This window comes from Anoplolepis gracilipes, chromosome 10 (genome assembly GCF_047496725.1).
Source record: "Anoplolepis gracilipes chromosome 10, ASM4749672v1, whole genome shotgun sequence".
Taxonomy (NCBI): domain Eukaryota; kingdom Metazoa; phylum Arthropoda; class Insecta; order Hymenoptera; family Formicidae; genus Anoplolepis; species Anoplolepis gracilipes.
Genome location: NC_132979.1, coordinates 6,350,153 through 6,368,912, shown reverse-complemented (window position 1 = coordinate 6,368,912; position 18,760 = coordinate 6,350,153). Strand labels below are relative to the sequence as shown.

The window sequence follows — 18,760 nt, the reverse complement described above, 5'->3', positions numbered from 1 at the left end:
AAAAAAAAAAAAAAAAAACTGTAAAGAAAAATGTAAGCATAATTGATTAAAGGATAAGCGTACGTATTTTACTTTGTTATTTACCTCCGGATATAATTTATCGGTAAAAATAATCAAAACGAAATCCGCGAGTAAGCGAACTTGATTAATTCTTGTGAAAACCCTCCCCCCTCGGGGTAAATATGGATGCTTAACAAATATTTTCTTCGCGAAGCGATATCGTCGGCGAATCCGATGAAACTGGCGTTCAATATATTTATTCAGTTATCAGTTAAATTCAATTTACATAGAAAATATCGTGCGCTTTTTCCTCTCGATGTATTTTTATCGCAATTTTATGTATAAATCAGACACAAATGTACAATTTTTAAAATGAATTTATATGGCCTCGTGTTTGAATTTTAAAATCGATGCTGAATATTTTAATCGTTTGAATAAATAACAAGCTTTCGATATATTTTGGTGTATACATAATATCGGCGCAAAACTAAAAAATATCTTTCTTTGGTTATTTATGAAGTGAAATGTGTATTATCGTGCAAATATGTTATCTCACAAGTTAGCAAATTACAGGTTGATAAGATATAAAGCCATCCTCAAATGTGACATCGCGCGCAATAACTTTGTTTTTCGGTACATTTGCATTTTTCGTTTACCATGAGGTAATTACGTCAACTTTCCAAGTGTGTGTGTACGTGTATATTTTATACAGTATATTCTTACACGTAATGTAAACACACACTGTCACGATACTTTATCTTTGCGAGTATTCTTTCCATATAATGAATGTCCGACATGCGCTTGTGAACGCAGTGTAAATAACCGCTTATTGGTGGCCATGTAAACGTCATTCATGAAAGTACCATCATAATTTCCACTACGTGATAGTCAAGGTTCAGCTTATATATTTTACAGCGCGTTATCTTCTATAACGAGCATGAAAATTAATGTTTCTGTAATATATACAAGTTCTGTAGTTTCTCAGCTTTCCTTTAATTAATACGTTCAAGTAGATAGTTACAGCAGCGATAAATATTTAATAAAAGCAGAAATGTCAGATGCGACTCGTTTAAAATTCTATCTAACTTTTAGATCTCGATAAACTGCAAAATGCAAGAAACCTTAATACCGTGCTCTTTTTCGTTTCAGGACGACAGACTGCCTAGATATCGCCGAGGAAGCAACACTATCAATCGCGTTGTCGGCAGCGTGCACTGATCGCGGTGCCACAGGGTCAGTTTACGAATCTTGGAGTCGGCGCTCACGCGGCCCGGCGCGGCGGCGCGTAACTCTGTCAATGGAATCGTTTAGTGCGGTGACCCGTCGGCGGTGCCGATTTTTCAGCACGGCCGGCTGATAACTCGCGCGCGCGCGCGCGCGCGCTCGCGTGCGAGCGAGCGCGTCTTTCTCTGTCCGATCTTCGCGACACGCCCACGAGGTCTCCCGCGCGCGGTTACGCGGGGGTCAACGAAGCCCGACAAACACGCCTCGGACAACGTCGAGAAAAGATGCGGGAAGACGTCTTTGAGCAGCCGTCGTCGAGTCTGCCGCCGCATTAACGCACGAGCCCTCGAACGGAGAGCGAGTCAAAGGGGCTTGCCAGGCGCGAAAATCCCGTCGTCGCTGAAGGTCGACGGTGAAGAGAAGATGCGAGCGAAACGCCGCGACGCTTTTCCCCCCGCGTTCTGAGAATTCCGCGACGAGAGAGAACGCGACATATATATATATATATATATATATACAAGTGTATATATATATATGTATATATATATATATACACTTGACTTTTCTTCTCCGACGGGAGAGAGAGAAAGATTTCGCGTTCTTCCGGAAAGATGAAGTCTCCGGCGGTCTCTGCGTGTCGCAGAATTCGCGGCGCGACATTCGACGAGGACGAATCGTGCACCTCGATCGCGTCGTTATCCTTTTTTTCTCCTTCATCTTCTTCTTCTTCTTCTTCTTCGGAGTCACATCTCGTCACTCGCCGCCACTGCCATTGCCCGTCGTCGAATTGCGGCGTGTTGGAGGATACGTCGGGGTCGACGACGTCGACGACGACGACGGCGACGGCGACGGCGACGGCGTGCGATCTCTGCGAGCGTCTTCGCGGCCGAACGGACGGATGTTTCGACACGGTGCACGCGATACGGACAGAAGAGCACTTGGGCCAGCGCGATCGGCGGCCGATGAAGCGAAAACGCGACGAGAGTGCGAACTCGAGAGCGAAAATTGTTGAAAAGCGCGACAGAACATTGAGGTGCGATAAACTTCCGCTCTGTGAATCATCATCCGCGAGATGTGCTTCGAGCGTCGTGCGATGGAATCATCTTCCCGCCAGATTCCACGGCAAGTCGACAGAGTGGCGGAGGCTCCTCTGGATCGTTTTTATGGTTTTGCTTGCGTTATCCCCTGATCTCGCAGCGGCGCAAAGGCGCGACGCCATCGCTCCATATAAAAAAGACGGAGGTGAGTACATTGTTTTTTTCCGTTGAAGGTGACTTCATTCGAAAGATTACGTTATTACATTGGCTAATTTGCATTTTCCTCGTGATAAATTAACTTTACGTCATCGCAGAATAAACTTCACGTTTGTAAAATGCGTATATATACATCGTTACGTGTAAATTGATCTGTGCGAAGATGGAATTAAAATGAGCATTTGAAATGCGAATCAGCAGTATATTGTCGCGCTATTGGTCGAACTTCCGTATAAGGCTTCGCGGATTCAAGTCTTGAAAAGATCGAAAGGAGGATGCGAAGGCGTATTGTTGCCATCATGTATAATGCACAAAGAAGCAGGTCAAACGAACTTCTTCGCTTGAAAATTTCCGATTGTAATGCACATATTTACTCGAAAAAGTATTCGGATATTGTGTATTTTTTCGAGTCTGACAACTAGTATAGGAAATAACAATTCTATAACCATTTTTGCATTAAAAGGAAAGACTGCTGTAGCTTATTTGTATCAAACTTTAATTTACATACTTTCTACACAATTATACGCACGTATACATGCAGATCTACTCGATATTTTAAAAAGAGAGATTACGTTCACTGATATGCGTAAACTGTCAATGTCGCAACACGTGTATGAAAAGAAGGCAGCTTTGACGCGATAATATTGATTTTCTGTGTGACATTTGTATAACAAAGTGAAATTAACTACACGGACACGTATTATATAACACACGTAAGAACAGAGAATTGACGTCTGTGGATAAAACATGAATAAAAATACACATTCGCATTTATGATGTAACAGTTCTCCATTCAAATGATATCACGAACCGCTAATTAGCTGCTAATTGAGTGAAGAAAGACGAAAAGGGTATGAAAAAAATCTAAATTTATTAGATTACATTTAAATGTGAATAACTGACCTTTCGAGAAAAGTGACAAATACTTTTGAATATTTTTTGAATTGTATTAGCGAAATTTATATCCGAGAAAAAAGCATATATGTATATATCCTTTGATATTATGACATTTTTTTTCAACCGCGTCGGAATGATTGACAAGTCGACTCGTTGAACGGTTAATTGAACGGAGGAGGAAAAGGGTAGAAAAGGAAATCTCTAAAAAAAATTTGTTGGATCGAGTTTAAATGTGAACAACTGACCTTTTGAGAAAAGTGACAAATATTTTTGAATTGTGATAGCGAAAGTTATCTAAGCAGAGTGTCTATTTCCTGGGAAAACATGGAAAACCGAGACTGTACAGGGATTTCTTTTGCATCTGGAAAAATCAGGGAAGTCTCATGGGATTTTATTAGGATTCAGAAAATTTTTTTTTTAAATTCTCTTTTTGATAATTTTGTTTTTCATCTTGTAAATAGTGTGTGTCACGTGTCGGCCGTGTGCATTCTAGTATTAAAAGTATTTGCAGAATAATACGAAGTCTCTTTAATCGATAGAATTATCGAAATATGACTAGCTTTTAATTTATATTTAGCGATAGTTTAATTTATTTTATTAATATTTTAATAATTTTTACGCATACATATAGAACTTTTTGTATAACTATTGTGAAACTCTTAAGCACTTAAAATCTGGCAAGAAATACTTAAAAAATTGTCAGCAGATAAAGTGAAACTACGTGAACTTGACGTCTCAGTTTGTTCCATATAAATATATATGTATATATATTTTTGTTTGTTTGTTTGTTTATATATTTAATATCTTAACATAATATTGAATATTGAAGTTCGGACTCTTTGTAATTTTTAATGATAAAGAAATGAAAATTTTATATACATGAAAAATTAACTATCTTATGAAAGTTATTCAGTTTTTCAAATATATTTTATAAATCTAACATTGAAACTTGAGAGGCTCCGTGTTTGTCTTTCGTATGAATGAAAAACATTAAAAAATGCATGTAAAAAAAATTTATTTTAAAGAAAGTCGTATTAAAAAGTCTTGAAAATATTCTTTTTATTTGAAATTTTGATAAAATACCTGGAAAGTGAGGGCATTTTCAGAGAATTTTTTTACAATAGTTGAGTAGACCCCCTGCCAAGAGAGATGGTTCTTTTATTATATTTTTTGTGTTGGAATGATCGACAAGTCTCGTCAATCATTAGCTAGTTGTAAATTTATCGCGCAAATCATTTCGATCCGTTAATTATTCAGAAATTTTCCATATTCACCGATTTAATTTCGAGGAACTCATTATAAATTAATTAATTTAATTAATTTAAGGAACTGGAAGGTTCTTATCCGTTATTAAAATTCCATTTCTTAATCTGATTGATCTATACATAATCATGATAACGTTTCTTCTAAGAACATGTAGAATAATATTTGTGGTATAATTATTACAGTTGCTATTAATCACACACACACACACACACACACACACACACACACACACACACACACTCTCTTAGAAGAAACATTTGTAACACTTGTTAAAGAATGACTAGAGAGAATATAAATTAGGACAAGGGAAGAGAAATGACTTGCGCATGTTTTAAAGTGTGCACTCAGGAAAGGTTATCGTGACCGGTTTTATATTCCCTTCTCGAACTCTTCACCGTTGATTCCTCGAAGTCCAAATCGCCTACACGCCAGTCTGTTTCGCGTAAGCGGCGACGCGTTTCAACCAAGGTGCACGCCCTCGTATAATAGCAGGTTTTAGTACGTGTGATAATTCGCACATTTAATTCGAGAGATGTCGTAGTTCCAGATCTGTCAATCACTATTTTTCGCTACCTTGCAAAACATGTACGCACACCGAAAAAATTATATTCTCACATATTAAGAATATTTTATATTCATCTTTATAATATTTCTAAAATAAGCGCCCTCCCCTAAAAGAATTCTCTTAGTTTAAGATAGAAATCCTCTAAAGAATAGTCTCAGATATTCTTAATATGTAAAAATATATATACTGAACGCAATAGATTTTTTACCATTATATTATTACGTTATTTAATATTTATGAGTGTATTAATCCCAATGATAACATAATCAGTTTTACATATATATATAAATATTTGTTGTTATTAAAATTTTGACCAAGTTAAATATATATAAGATATCAAAATAAGCTCTTATAATAAAAATTAAAACTTATCAATTTTAATAGACTAGTAAGAGCAAATCGCTGTTCTTGGAACGCAAGAATTCTCCAAGAACAGCGATTTGCTCTTACTAGTCTATTAAAATTGATAATTTTTAATAAATATATATAGTTTTTACTTAATTCATAAAAAAGTATTTCAAAAAAATACCAAATAAAAAAGAAAATATCCTCATTCATTAAGATTATCTATTAAAAGAATATCTATTAAGAGCTTATAAAGTATATATTTCGAGAATACAATTTTTTCGGCGCATTATCATTTATAAGACATGCATGCATAACTTGGAGTCAATTTTAATCTGCAATTTTTAGATTGTGCTTGTGAAGCGTTATAAATTTAATTTCTTCATTAATTAGAACATATCAGTACTTGAATGAATCATTCTCGCGATGATGACAATAAAGACTCTTCGCGTCTCCCTTTTATCGAGAGCGATACATGTAAAAGTGCAAGTCTACAGAGATACATCTGATCTAGGTTTGTGTGTGCGGTTAAATAATTAATGCGAAAGAATTCTAAACAAACGAGCGCACGCTATCGCAAACAACATACTCGCAGAGTACTTATTCATGTTCATCGAGGATCCTATAGCGAAAGCCGGTAAGCGACTCACGTTCTGGAATGTCGCTCGGGACGAGTTCAAAACGTCATCTCGCAAAACCAGTAACGGTTCATGGTCCACGCAAACTTCCTAAGTTTCTATTACGATAACGTGATCTATCGCGATGGCTCCTATTGACAAGTATAATTGAATGATGATCATTGATTGATCATTGGCAGATTTGTCGATAGAGCCCTGACAATATTATCTGATTACTGATTATTGATTATTCATTACTTTATTTATTTAACATAATTTGTGTCGGCTTTTTTAATCTTCCTTTTTTTATAACATTTTTGCACTAAAATATATCTAAGTTTTATTACTGCTTTCATGTTTAATAGCTAAACCGGTTTTATAACTGATTCTTTCGAAATCTCCTCCGACATACAACACATCGAAAGAATTATATATTTTCAAAATATATACTTTACAAACTCTCTTAATAAATATCTTAATATTTTTTTCTAAACATGATATTTTTTTAAATATCTTATTTATAAATTAAGTAAAAATTGTCTATTTAACTTGTCAAAGTTTTAATAAATAGCTAATGCCCATTTGTAAATCATTGAGATTAATAATTTCAAAAAATAAATAATATAATAGTAAGAAAACATCCCATTCAGTATAATCTTACATATTAAAAATATCTGTGAGACTCCTCTACTCTCTTTTTCGAAGATTTTTCTCTTAAACTAACAAAGATCCTTTGGGCTTATTTTAGAGAAAGATATTTTAAAGATAAATAAAATATACTTAAGATGAGAATATAATTTACTTAATATATAAATTTATGCGAAATTAATAAAAATGCAAGGCAATAAATAAATGCTTGTTTAAAAATTACGGAGCTATTTGAAGTAATAGTGAAGTAAAAAAAATTGCTCCAAGACCGATTCATCGTCGTTAGGTATTCCACAGACGCACGACGCGATGACGTAAATGCGCGCGCGCGTATCTAGTAATAGATACTATGTATCTAGTAATAGATACGAGAATATCTTAAATTATCCTACTAATATAATCGTTTTGTAAAAATGATGTCACGCACTTATTACGGGGCTTGTATGGCGAGGAATGTTCCTTAAATTGTGCCAATTTCGCGGAGCAAATTCTAATCTCGTTTCCTTCAAGTGTGCATGTTCCGAGGACGATCAACCGTACAAGCGTTCCTAAAAATTCCCGTTCAGCTGCTTTGAGTTTGAGGAGAATGTTTCCTACCGCGTTGTTTTTCTCGGTTGAATTTCCGAGAACTGAATCTCTCTCTCTCTCTCTCTCTCTCTCTCTCTCTCTCTCTCTCTCGACCGCTATCATGCATGTCGACAAACTGCGATACCGTACTTTGCGAGATATCTTTACGCCACATTTTCAACGCCAGGAATGAAGATGCACCAGTCGCTTAGCAAAATTAATGTCGGCGAACCAGAAAATTCCTCGTAGGTACGAGGCGGCAAATCTCTAGCAGCCTCGCGCGTCCAAATATAGAAAGAGGTGCGCACACTTGTGTCTCTCGGCCATTCCGTTTTCTTTCTCTCGGAAAGATCGCTTCTGGCCAAAAGTCGATCTAATTCGAGGTGGGTCCGCTCCCCTCGAATTTAGTAGGCGCTATAGGCGGCGTCGGAGGATACTGCGCGTGGGGCCGCGCAGGGGAGGAGGAAACCAAGAGAAAGAAAAAAAGGAAATCGAGCGAAAATGTGCCCGGTGGGGGAGGAGAGAAGGAGGGAGGAGGAGGAGGAGGAGGACGGGGGGGAGAGAGGGGAGGAAGGGATCGGAGAACAAGATCGGGCGCATACTCCGCCACAAAAAGACCGGCCGCTCCCGTTGCGAAAACAACGGAGCCGATAACATTCCTACGATGCGGCGAGCCCTCGGACGTCTCTCCCTTGCTCCCGCCCTGTCATCTCCTTCCTTTTCTCCGCTCTCGTCCTTTCTCGACCGCCGAATCGACTCGAAAACATTGCGCAATGGTCTCGTCTGCTCGATATCGCGGCCGTTATCCCGCGAATATCCCTCGGAGTTTGATAGCAAGTCGAGAATAGTATAAATTATTGTGCCACATTCACCTTTTATACTAGCTCTTTTAGGGGAGTAGAATGATGCAAATAACATGCCGCGTTCGTGCGTTAGTCTCTTTTATGTGTTTTCCATTTTTGGAGCTTTTCTTTTCGTTCGATTTACATTTCGTGCACAGACGTACCGACTGCGGATCGGTCGTAAACGAGCGGGACAAAGAAGGGGAAAGGGGGAATAGTAATGAAGAACACACAAAAAATGAGAATTCCATGCGCACTGAATCATGTTAAACCAGCCGTTCCTATTCCGAAATCGGATACTGGCTGTGTTTGACGTTCGGTGATCATAGTTTACGATTCGTATATAATTGAGAACAAAGGAGGGATTATTTAATCGGAATTTGTTTGAGGCTCATCAATGCACACTGTTTTATCGGTGCTCTTGATTTTCTCATGAGGCGATAGTCTCGCTTTTCGAATAAGAATTTATATATCGTATATATATGTATATATGTAAATATATGCATACATGTATAAATAAGCAATCCTTATTCCTCTGGGAATCTATGTAAATATGCATACCGACCCTAGACTCTCCTATAGTCTAACCGACTTAATGGAAAGTGCGTTATTGAAGACACAAGGAGAGCCATCGAGATCGCGCGCGGGAGAGAGAGAGAGAGAGAGAGAGAGAGAGGACGATCCGAGGGAAAGTCCGGAATCGAAGGGCTAGGAAGGTTGATGTAATTAAGGCGTGTCAGCTCGAATATTAAGTGACATGCCTCTTTAGGGTAAGCGAAGACGGAAGTCGTCTCGTGACATTATTTAATGATTTCCGCTCTAAAGAAAACTAACCGACTCAAAGGGTCGAGTAAATGTATCACGATATCACCGAAAACATTATACAACTCATCTTAAGAATATTTCACTTATCATTTATAATATCTCTTTTTATAAAATAAATATCAAAAGGATTCTTTTATCGTTAGTTTAAGAGAGAAATCTTCTGAAGAATAGAATAGTATCAAATATTCTTAATAGGAGAGGCAAAAATACGTACTGAATGAGATATTTTCTTACCGTTATATTATTTAATACTTGGCTTTATTAATTCCTATGATAATAAAAAATAGTTTTATAAAGAAATACTTGCTATTTATTAAAACTTTGATCAAGTTAAATGTACAGTTTTCATTTAATTTAGAAATAAGATATTCCAAAAAATGTCACATAAAAAAGAAAATATCCTTATTCATTAAAAATATATGTTAGTATAAATGTCGAGAATACAATTCTTTCGGTGATGTCATGATTCGAATTTACTTATAACGAATAATAATCGCGTACACTGAGAGTTGGAGGCAATTGTTAGACGGCGCAAAGAAAAATTATATTCCTAGCTCATGAATATTTCATTTAACTTTATATCTTCCTTTAAAATAAGCGCCAAAAGGATTTTTTCTAAGAGAAAAATCCTTTAAAGAGTAGATAATCTTAGATATTCATGAATATATACTGAAAAAAAGCATAAGAATATGCACTGAATAGGATATTTTCTCATCATTATATTATTTAATATTTAGATTTATTAATCTCAAATAACAGAAAACGATGGACATATGCTATTAAAATTTTGACCAAATTAAATATACAATTTTTACTTAATTTATAAGTAAGATATTTCCAAAATCATCGCGCGAAAGAAAATATCCTTATTTATTAAGCACATCTATTAAGATAAAGTATTCATTTGGACAATACAATTTTTCCGGTGCGCTCAATCAATCATGCAAAGAGCATTGACACGAGAAATCTCGTGTCAGAACCAAGTTATAAATAAATCTTTTTGATCATATCGGCATAAAGTTTGTATACAACTTTGCGGTTAGGGGAAGACGTCGATTTTCAAACGACTCGCGAAGCAGACGGCAAGACCTCTGATAAAATTAGATTTCCCGTCCTGGTGTATTACGAGGCCGTTGCAGAAATTTTGATCGCGATCCGAGGACGCCCCGAGGCCGAAGAAAGAGAGAGTCGTCTAGACGATGGCGGTTTCCGGCTCGTCGTTCGAAAGAAGCAGAAGGTTCCATTAGCCTCACACCTGGCTGGCCCTGCCGCGGATATTCTCAGGGATATTTTCACTTTGAATTTACTTACGCGTGAAATATACGTGCGTGGTAAAATTAATTATATACATTTTTTCGCGACTACCTGCACCGACGAGTTTAACAAGTTTATTCTCGCGTCGTCATCGAGTGGCTCTCTTATATATGTTAGACACCGAGAGACCGGAGGGGAAAAGCGCGAAATCGTCGTTATTTTTAGAACCATCGACCTATCCTATGGGCACGTTTCGCGCACAGAACGGCCACGAATCGCCGTGCTTGGTCGCACAATAGCGCGTAGCACCAGGAGGTCGGTTCGTGTGGCGCCAAGCCAATGGCTTCCGGCTTTTGATGAAATGTAATGAGCCACAAGCACGAGAAAATGATGAGCGTTACGCGTTACGATTATTTGCCTATTTATGTCAGTCTATACGACGTCCTACATACTTTCATTCTCATTATTTTCACCCTCCCGTTTAATATCGTGATTAAAATTTACCTCGGTAATTATAAAAAATACAAGTTTCGCGTGTCTGCTTAAATAGATCGCTTTATTAATAAACTACACGCGAGTGAACGTACGGTACATCTTGTCGTCGCTTATATTATCCAAAATGGTTCGCTAATTCTTTTTTTTTCTTTTTTTTTTTTTTGAAGAAATATCCCGGCGGCGTATAAAACGAAAACCTTGGCCTAATTATCGATCGCGGAACTACGTGTCTATGTATAGAGGAGAAGCATAGAGAACCGTTTCATCTTCCACCGATGGATCGGTGCATGCTACTTTCATCTCCCTTCGTATATATCGAATCGATTATGAAACGTAAAAAGTTTTACAACTTAAATACATTCGATATATCTGATCGTCCAGACTTATACGAGGCTCTTACCATGCGCATGAGATACGATTGAACGTTTCCTCTGTTGACCGTTGCATCGCTCATTCCTTCGGACATAACTGCACGGTCGCTTGCCTTTCGTGCCGAGCATCATCTCCGCAGCCGGTTTTAGTCGAGGACTTTTGCAACAAAGTGCCGATTGCATAAAACGGACAAGTCTTAAGCCGTTAAAAGTGCATTTTATGCGGTGAAAGATAGCCGCGCGAATAAAAATTCTCACGATCGTTTTCATTTTTCGCTGGATTGTTGAACGCTATTGTAGAAAGTCTCTTCGTATATTTTATAATCCGTTATTTAATCCGTATATTTTAATTTCCGTTAAAATTCAATTCTCTACATTTTCCTGTTAATCTGCTAAAATTTTCTCTTCTCTTTATTATGAAGATACGGTTGAAATAATTTTTTATTACCGGTCTTTGATTTCATTCGTCGATCAAGTTTTGTTGCGTCCAATTTTATATATCATACCGGTCATCTCTCTCGATATATATACATATATATATATATATATATATATATATATATATATATATATATATATGTGTGTGTGTATGTGTCTGTGTGTGTCTGTGTATAAGTGTGGAGCAGGCATTCCCTACTTTTTTTTTACAACTAGTATCCGTACCGCTCGCTTGGCTCGGAGCCGGTTTTGCTGAAAATACAATGCAGCACTGCCACATGCCATACGATCTCGCTTTGACGTTTATAATCTCCACGGCTCGTCGCCTCAGGCCACTCGTCGTTTACCATTACCTAATTTAAGCACAATTTTCCAATTCGAAGTACCGACCATAGGATGACCGATTAAAAGGAAAATATCCCGCTCTCGACACGTTGTTTATTTTATCTTATCGCAATTATACTGTGCTTGCAAATTCAATTTATCCGCACAATTTGCTTAGCCGTGAAAACGAACAAGAAGAGAGAGAGAGAGAGAGAGGGGAGACAATGATTAGGTTCTCCTTACAGTTTTCAGATCTACGCTGCTTCTGTCGAGTATTTACTCGTCTCACGCAGAGTGGCGCACTATGGATGTACACAGGGGGAGGAAGGGGAGAGGATATTGCGCAACTCGAGTGCATCTCGTTATGTCTGAGTCGGTGGGCTTTTATCGCGAATACAAAGTAGCAATCAATCGAAGCCGAGAATTGCCGGCGCGTCGAGACTACATCGTCAAGTACCATCGAGCTGAGAACGGGCTCGAGGAATGTCACAAGGTAGCCGTGCTCTCGCTCGCGTGCACACGCACACGGAAAAGAAGAGAGAATAAAGAGAGAAAGAGAGAAAGACGGAACACGCATATACAAACACCACAATGTCTTCTGACAGTCAAGTTTGTGCGTGTATAAAGGGTGTGGAAGCGCCTCGGCCTTTAGGTGAATGGCTAGCAACCTTGAAGAGAGTGTTCGGAATGCGTTGCTCGCTGCAACTTCTTTTTAAGTAGGATACACCCAGAAGCGACGTTAAGAAGATCCCCCCCACCCTCCACCCCTTTTCTGATCGGGAGCACCTTTTGTATCGCGTGCAATCGTGTGCAACGATACACACACACACATACATATATATATATATATATATATATGCTGTTGCTACCTTGCGATTTTCTTGCGGCTTCGTCTTCGCGCGTATAATTCCGCAACTCCCTCCCGGCGGGAGTTTCAGCGAAATACGATCGATACGCTTTTTCGCTGATTCGCGAACTTCCTTCAAAAGCGGCATCTGAATGTCAGACGGGGAAAAAAAAAAAAATGTACATTCGGGTGCATTTATTAATCACCGATGCACGGCGCGCGCTCACACTCGACGGTCAAATTTCTCTGTAATATTTAAGAGAAGCATATCGTTTCGCTTGCATAATTAATCGTGGTACGGTTCAACGCTCGCGGAGGAACAAGAGGAATCGATGGGTCACGAAATACCTTGAATGCGAACACCACAAATTAGCATTCGATGCATCCGATTGTTATACGATGTTGCCCGTACTTCGGCGTACCCGTATTTTGCGCATTTGTGTCGCGTTTAATCGCCGCCATATATATGTATGACAATTGCAAGACAATTGTATACTTGCCAACTCGAAGTAACAATTACGGCAAAATTATTCATAATTGATAGCAGACTGCGATAACGAGTTATTGTAATTTTTTTTTTTCTTTTTCTTCTTCCGCTAAGGTGACTTTAAATATGCACACACGAGGCTTAATTATGGAAGATAACGCACGTGCCAAGAATATAGTGCGGAGTTTAAGCTACATACGTACGTGGCGGCATAGTTTCTTCGGATTTTTACTTGTCGTAATTTTGTTCGCGAACGAAATCGCTCTCCTTTCTTCTCTTCCCGTTTGAAACTCGACTCGGTGAGCTTGATACAAGGTTGAATTGAGGGCTTTCAGTGATCCACGTTGTCGTTCCACCACGATGCTCTCGGCAATGCGTTGTTATACGCAGATAGTACGCTCGTCCGTACGCGTATACCGCAACGTTCGCGCGCATTTTGTTATGAATGAAGCCTTCGCATCTCACTTTACCTCGTCTCGCTTGGCTTGACTCCCGTCGACTTGACTTGACTGCGTCGCTGATTAGTCCCGACACGGCTCGACAGGACGCTACACCTTCTCTCTGGACGTTTCGCGACCGAGTGATTATCGCGATTCGTCTAATTAATCATGATTCGTAATCATTGAGATTCGACGTGATAGATGAGGATCTAGATATACATGGAAGTAAAAATTCACTCGACCAGTTGTTAAGAGTAGATTACTTTTAGAGCATTCTTATTCCATCGCAGAAAAGGAGAACTGTTTAATCAGAGTACACAGAAAAAAAAGAATATTCTTATTTTGACAATATTTTTAGTTTCAAAATGTAAATCTTGAAATGAGATTATATTGCGTTAAGGGAAATTTGCTTAAATCAAGATATTTTATATAATTCAATCAAGAAAAATATATTCTTGTTATTAAGAATAATTTTCTTGAATGGAGAGGAAAAAATATTGAATAGAAAATATAACATATGTTTAAATCGAAGATTATAATTTTCTCAGAGTCAAAATAATTATTTTATTCTTGAAATGACAATTATAATATTGAAGTAAGATTATAATATTGTTGAAATTTAAGATTTTTAATTTCTTCTAAGAAGATTATAAATTGTTGCGTATATATGAAACTATGAACGTGTTCATATGAGTATATAAGTTTTTATTTGACACTTATTTTTTTCTGTATATAAACTAACAATTTCAAAAATTTCTTCAATTATGATAAAAAAAAGCTATCTTCAAGTATTCATATAATAGGATTATCAACGGGTTTTTTTTGCGTTGATTTTTGTCGACGTTGTCGAGAGATTAATAATTTTGTTAATAATTTATGGCCTTATAATATTCATGAAATTGCAAAAATTATTATTTTCAAGGACAAAGCGTATAACGTTCAAATTGTTCCAATAGAAAAAAAAACAAATAGAAATATAAACCTATAATTTACAATTTTTATAAAAGGAAAAAAAAGAGTTACGTATAATAACCATGATAATTATTCGATATACATATATTTTATACTTTTTTAATGAACAATTATTATTGTATAATAAATAAATATTATAAATTTATTAATGCCGGGAGAGATAGGAGATGTGTTCTGGGACAAAGGGCTGATTAGTCCAATATTTAAAAAAGGAGACGATAATAATTGTTTGTTAAAAAAATATAAAATATAAAAAACATATCCTATAATAAATAAATATTATCACATTCTCCGATTATACATTATCATAACGAATATAATCAAGTGCTTGTTAGAATGATGCGGACAATGAACGGAATAACAGTCTTGACATTTGAAGCTTGAGACAAAAGGACATCTAAGGAACAAATTGTTATGTCACCTGATGTGATAACTGCACTGGGTGTATTTATACTGGGTTTATCAATATATGAATTATGCAAAATATTGATACATTGTATTGTATTTATAATAGCGAAAATATCAACTAGTCTAAGCGGAAAGTTCAGCATAATGGAATGACGTTAAACAAGACGAATGACAGCAACTTTCCGCTATTTTATCAATTGACACGACACTTATTTGAGACTTGCATGACGAGTGACAAATGTTTATTGGCGATAATGTTGTCGCGACAACACCTGTCGTCGCTTGCATTTGAACATATTTGTCGAGAGTGCCAATGCACGTTGCCAAAGAACGCACGTTACATCAGAGTGGACATGATGATTTTACAAGTTTTCCACAATACAACATTGATAGATTGCGAAAGAGAATAACATTTATATATTTATATTTACATTCTCGAGAGTAAAAGTAATTTATTTTGATTAAATTTCGCCAATCGCTACTGTTAGTCATTGAAAGTATTTGCAGATGACGTTATTCTTCGCACAGAGTGTAACATACTTTTGCGAATAAACTGATGACGCAGACATGTTACGTTAAAAGGCAAAAAGTATTCTCGCGAAACATGTTCGCGGAAGAAAGAGGAAGACAGATATGGTCTCGTTTACGATGAGATTATTTCAAAGAGATCTGAGAAAACGTGCACTCTACGCGGCTTATCCTTCTGTGATAAATCCTTGTCTTAAATAAAGCAGTCCTAACACGATGATACTCGCGCGAATAATAGTCGGCATCACCTCCCGTATGTTTCGACAGCAGCTGGCGGATATTTTTAGCGTCTCTCACGTTGAAATTAACCACGTCGTCTCGACAATCTTCGGTTACGACGGTCCCAACGACAATGCGACGATTAAAGGGCCTGCGGTTTAATGCACCGCACGTTGACGGCAATCGCGTGCCAAGCATGGTTGTTAGATCCGCCTCTCGAGACACCCGCAGATTTCTGACTTCATTCTCAACTCTGAATCTCAATTTTTTACGCGATTCATAATTGACGCGAAGCAATCGAGCAAAATTCTCCTTTTTCTTTTAATAAAATCCATGCCATATTAAAAATCGATATTTTCCGGAAAATACGTGGCAGAAATTGATCTTGTCTATTAAAAATGTTAAAATAAATAGATAATCTTTTTATCACATTTTGAGAGAGCGTTTTCTAATTTCAACTTTATCCAAAATAAAATCCGCTAATAGATTGGGAATCAAGATAAAAATTGGTAACAAATTCTTTTCTTGATAAAAATTCTCTTACTATTACATTTTTCTCAAATTAAAAATTAATATAAAATTTAGTAACATTTATATCTTGAAAGTTTTTATTTAAAAAATTTTATATTAATTTGAATTAAAAAAGACTATTGTTATATTTCATTTTGTTAAATTATAGTGATTAGTATGATTTTAAGCGAAAATATTTTTTTTCATAGTAAAGGTTTTTATAAGTTATATAAATAATAAATACATTTTAATATTATATATTAGTTATTTTTTAAAGTTTATTCCATCGGATAAAGTTCAGAACAGAAAAAATCGGAATTTATCATGGTTATTTCCACTCACTGAACTTATTCGGTTCTGAAAGCAATTAATATAATCTGCGATATTGCGATGTAATCATATTCGTTTGCAGATTCAGAGATCACGACATTTGCTTCTAAAAATTTTTCAACTCGAAAAAAAATTATTTTAACAATTTTAAAAAATCTTTAAAATCTTCGCGCATTTGTTGCCTTCGACGGAATGCAAATACACAGTTTTGTAAATGTATAAATATGTAAATAAGAAAATGAACGAATATACAAATATTTATGTAAATTATTAATATTATAAATAATCGTCGACGAAAGATGCAAGGCGCGATGCGCTTATTGACTCGGGTTATACATAGTATATCTATATATTTGCTGGTGTTATTAACTCACGGTCACGGTATATGGTTTCCTTTGTTGCAGTGTGCCAAAGTATAGACATAAGAAATAGCGTGGATCAATTCTCAAAATTGGACGGATGTCGGGTGGTCGAGGGTTTCGTTCAAATTCTCCTGATCGACCGAGCGGAACAGTCGGCCTATGCCAATCTCAGCTTCCCCGATTTGGTCGAGATCACAGGATACCTTATTTTATACAGGTAAAGCTTTTTTTTTTTATCGCAAATAAAAGACAAAGGATTGTCTTCCCGCAAGTTAAAGCGAACAATGTACGCACTTCTTTGTCCGCATAAATTCATCCTTACTCTCTTGCTCGCTCGTGTTTCCAGAGTAAGCGGATTAAGGAACGTCGGCCGTCTGTTTCCCAACTTGGCGGTCATTCGCGGGCACTCTCTCTTCATTAACTACGCCCTCGTGGCTTTCGAGATGATGCATCTTCAGGAAATCGGTCTTCACTCTCTGACCAACATCCTACGCGGATCTGTACGATTTGAGAAGAATCCGACACTCTGCTACGTCGACACTGTCGACTGGGATATCATCGCCAAAGCTGGCAAAGGGGAGCACGTCATATCGGTAAGCTCCTTTTTTTACATCCATGACCTGGACGTTTGACCTGGAACATGGAATCTTTTGTGTAAGAAAAGTTTGACAGCTTAAGTAAATCTATTTTAAACTAGGAATATTATTTCTATTTTCGCTTGACGTGTATCCGATTTTTACTCTACATTTTACGCTATATTTGTACGAGTGAATGATCGTGAACCGACATTTAGCAAGAAACGTATATAACGGTATATATAGTCTACGATAAGACGTTAGATTTATTTCGAGAGGATTACCCGCGAGCATATTTTTCCGCCGCGATATTTCGATTCCGTGGATGAGAGTAATATCGCTATTCGTCGCGCTTGGCAGCGCGAAGCGACGCGGTGCAGTCTCTCTTGTCGGCGAATTATATTGAGGAACAAGAAATTCGAAACGGGAAGCGGATGGGAATAACTTCATTCATCTTACAACGCGTTGTGGAAACGCATGTTAACGAAGTCACGACACGATAGAGCGAAATGAATATACAGTGTGTCACATAAGTAGGATAAAATAGATTGATAGATATTCTCTACCTCTCGTAAAAAAAAAAAAAAAATAAAACATTCATTTCCTTTGGGAAAAATATCGGAAACACATACATTATTTTCGAGGTATCTCATTTTTTTAACATGCCAATATAGTGCACTTGTTTCTTGATTCTTTATGTAAATAATTCTACGTGCAAAAATTTTAGTAAATTAGATTTGATATATTTACATATTTATGATATATATTTTTATAGTGAAGTTTTATAATGAAAAAATTTTATTCGAGTCATACTTATAAAACAAATTCCCTTCGCGAAATTTCTGGCTTTGATGTAACAAAATAGAAATGCGGATTTTTACACCTCTTCTTATTACATATTCCGTGTTCAACAATTATGCTTTATTAGTCTGCAAAAAATATTTTCATCTTTGTAATACAAGAAGATATCTCGCTGTATTTCCAAAAATTTCAATAAAGAGAAAAAGAGGCTTATTTTTTACACAGAATCCAATAATATCTTATTTACATCAGACACCTCGTATACCTTTCGAAGCAATTAAATCACCGTACGGTGCTGTAAAGCCATGTAAGGAATGCGTATCTGCGATCGGATAATTTGCGAGTAGCAT

General features: G+C 36.8%; 1 protein-coding gene across 1 annotated transcript in view; it reads left to right on the top strand.

The window, feature by feature from the left end:
* Inr-2 (insulin-like receptor-like) overlaps positions 1–18,760 on the top strand; it is a 48,505-nt gene that overhangs the window by 18,075 nt on the left and 11,670 nt on the right. The window contains exons 2-4 of the mRNA XM_072900195.1: positions 1,150–2,466; positions 17,077–17,251; positions 17,381–17,627. Coding sequence (XP_072756296.1) covers positions 1,836–2,466; positions 17,077–17,251; positions 17,381–17,627 — 1,053 coding nt within the window. The 5' untranslated portion in view covers positions 1,150–1,835. The remainder of the gene's footprint in view (positions 1–1,149; positions 2,467–17,076; positions 17,252–17,380; positions 17,628–18,760) is intronic.